General features: G+C 38.7%; 1 protein-coding gene across 1 annotated transcript in view; it reads right to left on the bottom strand.

The window, feature by feature from the left end:
* DCTN6 (dynactin 6) overlaps nucleotides 1-6,622 on the bottom strand; it is a 23,516-nt gene that overhangs the window by 10,093 nt on the left and 6,801 nt on the right. Inside the window, exon 2 of the mRNA XM_008573581.1 lies at nucleotides 3,724-3,788. Within this exon, the coding sequence (XP_008571803.1) occupies nucleotides 3,724-3,788 (65 nt within the window). The remainder of the gene's footprint in view (nucleotides 1-3,723; nucleotides 3,789-6,622) is intronic.

Below are 6,622 nucleotides of genomic sequence, written 5' to 3'. Positions count from 1 at the left end.
TTTTTTTTTTTTTTTTGTCTTTTGTCTTTTTCCGTGTCCGGCAACGGATCGCAACCCTCAGTGTTGCCCCCGTTCCGGACCGGGGACCGGCAATGGGATCGCAACCCTCGGTGTTGCTCCCGCGCCTCGCTCAGCCAGTGAGCGGGAACCGGTCTGTATGTGGGATCCGAACCCTCGGGCGGGAGCGCCGCAGCACTTCCCAAGCGGCGCACTTATCCAGTGCGCCACCAGGCCGGCCCTCTGCAATTTGTTTTTATGGTAATTTTTCCATGCAAGTATATCTAGACAGGTATTCATTTTAATGGCTGAAAAGTATCTCACATCATATTAATATAACATAAATTATTTAACTAATCCCTCAATAATGAGTATTTGGATGTTGCCATTTTTGGAGGACAGGTGCTAAACAATGCTTAAATGAACATCGGATTCCTTTGAAATGAGAAATTTCTAGGTTTTTCAGCTGTGTAAACCAACTGAAATCTGTAGTTTGTACAATACCAGATTACATTTTACTTCAAAATGTTCTATGATAAAGGGACACAATCTGTCTATTTTAAGTTCTTGTAATTAAAGCCCCAGCCGGCACCCTACCCTTGCCCAGAAAGTCTAGACTCTGGAAGCTGTCACTTAAAGGCTACGTGCTTACTCTCTCAAAAAAAGATGAGATCTGTAAACAACCTACCTCACTGGGTTGAACTGTGGATTATATGAAATAATGTTTGAAAGGGAGATCATGGGGTCTGCCCATAATTCTTAAAAATGGGAGGTTCATCACTATTTGCCACTAACAGCTAACAAATAACTTACTCATGATATGCAAAATAGTTCTGGTCTGAAAAACAGAAAAAAAAGGACTGCTTTTCTCCTCTTTCTAGGCATCAAGGTAATACCTCCTTTTAACCAAGCAGGGAAATTCCATACCGTGTTATAAAAAGATTAATGAAAGTAAAAATATTAATAAAGAGACTAATAAAAGTATTTTCCATAACTAGGTTTACAAATCTTAGACAGGAGGAAGAGATGACCATGGCTGTGACAGGAGGCAGATCTGCTGCCACCGCTGGGTAAGTGGCCAGAGGCACTAGATATTCTCCTGGCCCTCCAGTTGTAGCTTTTGACGAGGATGGATCAATAAGATGAAAGTACCACTGGGACCTGTGTGTTTCTTTAAAAGTTCCTATAAACTGTATTTTTGAAAACAACTGATATTCTCATTTTTACCTTTCAGATATGACGTAAGTGGGTTGGCTGGTTAGCTCAGTTGGTTAGAGCATGGTGCTGATAACACAAAGGTCCAGGGTTTGATCCCTGTACCGTCAGCCATCAAAATAAATAAGTAAAAAAGTAATACATGTTTCTTATGTTAAAAATCCAAACAATTAAAAAAAATTAAAATAATCCCATCCTGTAACATGTTTTACACAATATTTAAAAATAATGCCTGAGATATTTTAACCAGGTGTTTTACCAGTGCTATTATTATTTTAATATTATTATTAGTAAGCTATTTAATAAGCATCTGGAATACTCCAGGTTATAAAATGAGGGCCTTGCCCTGGGAGGTAAAAGCACAGCAGCAGCTTAGGCGAGACCTGCGACTTGGACACCATCGCCACCTGCTGGCAGTATTGCCAAACTGCAGGTCCTGGTGTTTTGGGGCTGAAATAACCTGAGGTGAAACTATGAACTTTTGAGTTGTGAGACGACAGAAAATGTCATGGGCCATAATAAACTGAACAATTCCCTTAAATATCTTGCAGGTCTTTGTTGGGCACAGACTGGCAAGGTCAGCATACATGTACTTCAGGATTTGTGACAGCTAAGATTTTGGTTTGGTGAACTTAAAATTTGGTGAACTTCTGTGACTTCAGTGAACAACGCAGCTAACTCAGCTTTGTCTGTGAACTTCTCTCTGGTTTTAGCTGCAGGTCAGGCAGCAGAGCACCTGCAGTTCGAGCTGTTGGTGACAGCACACTGAAGTGTGGGCACAGCCTGCTCCACGTTTTTCTGCATGCCACGAGCACTTTCAAAACCAGTTTAAGGGTCTTGAGGTTAAAGTACTTTAAAAATAAAAATCTGTCACCATGGAAAGTTTTTTAAAAAGCCTGTTGTGAACCTTCTTGGTGCCCTTCCTGGCAGTGTAGTTTGTGTATTTTCTTACCAAATGTGCTGAAACCCTATTGGCTCATGTCCTTGTTTGGATAAATGTGTCTGAGCTGAGGCTGCCTTACTGGCTGGTGAGTTATTTTTCTAAATGGTTGGCTGGGCTTGACCCAACATAGCCAGAAAGACATACCTCGCATCACATTTCCATCTCCCTCATTTGGTAAAGGACACTTTTCCTGTCTATCTTTGCCACAGAAAGGAATCTTTGTGCACTTTTTCATGTGTCAGTAAATAATTCAAAAAGCCACAAGCTTTCTCTTTTGAAAATTAAGCAATTCCCTTGACCTGTAAGCTGAGGTACCTGTAAAAACTGCCTTACATGCGATGATTTCTCAAGTCAAAGCCACTGTTCTGCATTACTGAAAAAGATTCCTACAAAATGGGAAGCTTTTGATCTGCATTAAAACTCCCCTGGAGAGAATGAATAAGTGGGACAAAGGGCTTCCAGCAGAAAGCGCTTTCAGCAGAAAGTGCTTCCATTGCACCGAGTTCTGCCTTCACATTATGACGTCCCAACTAAGTCCTCTCCCGACACCAGGGTCTGCCTTGCACCCTATAACGGAGCACAGGACTGTGCTTAGAGGTACCTTTCTGAAATGTTCTTCGGCTCTCAAAATAAAGATTCATGGGAAATAATTCATGGCCCATGAATCAAGACAGCCTAATTAAAAACAGACTTGAAGCTATGAAACCGTATTTACCCAAATTATAATTAACAAGAGAGCTGTTACTTTTCCCAAGGTCTGTTTCTGAGCAGCCTCTAATGAGGGGGATCAGGCTCCAGCAGATCTTCAAGTCAAAGCACTTCTGGTTAAGGATTACATTTCCAAGCTTCTGACTAGTTTCTTTGATAAACTGAATATTTTCTAGAAAAATAGAAGATTGGGTTTAAAGTTCCACTAACCTGAAACACAGCAAAGGAAAAAATTACTTTCTTCCTGAAATATTTCAAAATGAAATAATTCGTAAAACTGCAAGTGACTACAGGATGGAAAGTTGCAAAAATATTCTGAAAAATTTATCAATTAAGCTATACTTGAGTTTATTGCTACTTAACGCAGAAAACAGTTTATTACCACTTTTCTTATGCTATAATGGAAAATCTGTGTTGAAATATCATGTTACACGTTAACTCTTAGAACTGAGCACTGTCAGCTACCCAGATCTGTGGACTCCACAGTCCACACAGTCCAGAACGAGGACTCAGGAGGATATAAGCTCCACAGAGGCAGTTCCTTAGTCTGCTGTGCTCAATTCCGAGTCCCTAGCACTAGCACAGTGCCCGATGCATCGCAGGTACACAGCAGATCTTTCTCCAATAATGAATGACTTTGTTACACTGCCTCATTGGAACTGAAATAGGAGATTAAACACAGTCTCCAACACACTATATTCTTTCAGAAATATTAAACACATGGGAGAAAATACATTGTTTTGTCAGTAAAATTAGGACATCGGTAAAATAGACATAGAAGATAATACCTAATTGAAAAGCACTGAAACATTAAATCACATCAATTTTTGAGAAACAATACTAATAAACTATTTTCTTACCAATAGTTACATCTCCTCTGATTTCACTTTCTACACATACAACTGCTCCAGGAGCAATCTTCACACTGCAGGAAGACAAAGGTAACACTCATCACGGGTAAGATTAAAAATATTGTTATAGAAACTACCCTAATACTGTGGCAAAAAAAAAAAAAAAAAGGTTAAAAAAATTGATGGAAAAATGGAAAGTTGGCTGGCCAGTTAGCTCAGCTGGGGAGAACGTGATGCTGACAACATGAAAGTCCAGGATTCAATCCCTGTACTGGCCAGCTGCAAAAAAGGAATGAAAGAAAAAAAGGAAAGTCAATTATAAGAGGGTAAGGTTTTGCTGGCCGGTTAGCTCAGCCAGTTAGAGCGCTGCCTTGTAACACCAAGGTCAAGGATTCAGATCCCAGTACTGGCCAGCCAGCAAAAGAAACCCAACAAAATTGAAAAAAAAATGAGGGTAAGGTTTTAATATATTATAAACCTCTCAAGTGGTATACTATCCATCAGACCAAAATCATATGTGATGTACTATAAAAAGGCTTGAGAAGAGCTTTGGATCTTTTAATTTAATACCAGCATTGTTTCTAAATAGCAAAAAGCTGAAAACAACCTAGATGACCTTCAGTAGGGAACTGGTTAATAAATTATGGTACACTATAGACTAATACAGTCACCAAAAAGAACAAATAATCTCTTACATAAAGATTTGGGAATGATCTCAAAGCTATACTGTTAAGTAGAAAAAAGGGAAGTCAAAAAATGAACAGTAAGCAGGGAGAAAAAGAATGTACATTCAAACTATTTAACAACCAGCAAGGTAATATTGATATGGAAATTTAAAATTTACAAATATTTCCATTTATTCTTTGACTATATGCATTATAACACTTTACCAAGTAATATAAACTGTAGTATAAATTGTTCGAAAGACTCTAATAATTTCCACATAACTTATTCATGCTTTTTGATATTCTGCTGTGAACTTTGTCTGACATAACTATATTTAGCTAAATGCTGCTCCTGGCTGAGCCATGAGCTGACATGAGGAGCTGTATCACATGACTTCTCCATTATAGTGATAGTTAATAGGTAACTTGTTTTCCTAAGAAAATAATTTTTCTTAACAGCAGTGATATTCAGTGTTAAATCTGCTCTCAGCTTCTATAAAATAACAATACCATTTTAGATATTTTGCCTTTATAATCCTGTCTTGATTTTCCAAAATTTTGATTACCAGTTGTTCATTGCTAATAGTCAGCCCTCTGTATCTGTGGGTTCCAAATCTGTGGAGTCAACCAACTGTAGATAGAGAATATTAAAGAAAAAAAAAAAAATTGTGTCTGCACTGAACATGTACAAACTTTTTTTTCTTATCATTATTCCCTAAATGGTACAATATAAAACTATTTACACAGCATTTTCACTGTAACCTAGAAATGATTTGAAGTACAGGGGAGGATGTGTATAAGTTATATGCAAATACCAGGCCATTTTAAACATGGGACTTGAGCATCTGTGGATTTTGGTATCTGCAGGAGGGCCTGGAACCAATCCCCCATGGATACCAAGGGATGACTGCATGCAGAAATACAGTAATTTTGTACATTGACTTTGTATCTTAAGACCTTGCTAAACCCACTTAGTTCAAGTAGCTTTTTGGTAGATTCTTTGGAATTTTCTACATAAATAGACACAATTTTATTTCTTTTATTCCAATTTGTATGCCTATTATTACTATTATTATTTTTGCCCTATTGCCCTGGCTTAGACTTCCAATACAATACTAAACAGGAGTAATGAGAGCAGACATCTTGCCTTGTTTCCAGTATTAGGGGAAAGCATTCTAGTTCTGAAAGATTAATAAAACCCTGGAAACTATCCTTTAAGCTATGAATTTTGCATTTTAAGTAAATTATTAAAACTTGGTATGTGAAACAGTTGAAGCTTTGTTAGCCAAAATGTTACTGCCTTGATTTATAAACTTTCCAAAAAGCTGCATTCTCATTTCAGTAAATATGTTTTGCAACCAGCAAGGACTGAAAATCTAAATTGCAATGATTTGCTCATATCAATTAATTTTTTTCTGAAGTTCTACAGAATATTCAAACATCAGGGCTGGCTGGTTAACTCAGTTGGTTAGAGCACAGTGTTACAACACCAGCGTCAAGGGTTTGGATCCCCCTATCAGCCAGCTGCAAAAAAAAAAAAAAATTCATTGATGAAAATGCTTATTTTTAACTTACAATAGATAACATTAAAAAAATTTAGTGGTACCTTCTATTTGTATTTCATAACTTTTTTGACACTTTTTTTTTTTGGTCTTTTGTCTTTTTCTGTGTCCAGCAACGGATTGCAACCCTCAGTGTCGCCCCCGCACCGGACCGGGGACCGGCAACGGGATTGCAACCCTCAGTGCTGCTCCCGCGCCTTGCTCAGCCAGTGAGCGGGAACCGGTCTGTATGTGGGATCCGAACCCTCGGGCGGGAGCGCCGCCGCGCTTCCCAAGCGGCGCACTATCCGGTGCGCCACTGGGCCGGCCCCTACACTTTTGATAAAAAAAATTACTATAAGATTTTATTTTTTGCAAATGCTATATTGTGAAACAGGTTCATGATGTTCTTTTAAATGTGTATTCCTTGATGATTGCTTGAATGTTCACAAGCTATCTCTGGAATGACAGATAAGAAACTAATAATATTGGTTGCCTTCAGAGAGGGGAGCTGGACAGCAGGGGCACAAGGTAGATGGAAGTTTTTTTTTTTTTCATTATGTATCATTTTTTACTTGTTTGAATTTTGTGTGTCACAAAAATATAATTCCTGTTCAGGGCCGGCCCGGTGGCACACTGGGGAGTGCGCCGCTTGGGAGTGCAGCGGCGCTCCCGCCGAGGGTTCGGATCCCATGTGGAGAC

The sequence above is a fragment of the Galeopterus variegatus genome, unplaced genomic scaffold (assembly GCF_000696425.1).
Source record: "Galeopterus variegatus unplaced genomic scaffold, G_variegatus-3.0.2 Scaffold936, whole genome shotgun sequence".
Taxonomy (NCBI): Eukaryota; Metazoa; Chordata; class Mammalia; order Dermoptera; family Cynocephalidae; genus Galeopterus; species Galeopterus variegatus.
The sequence above is the reverse complement of the archived record's forward strand: the minus strand, read 5'-3'. Positions and strand labels throughout refer to the sequence as shown.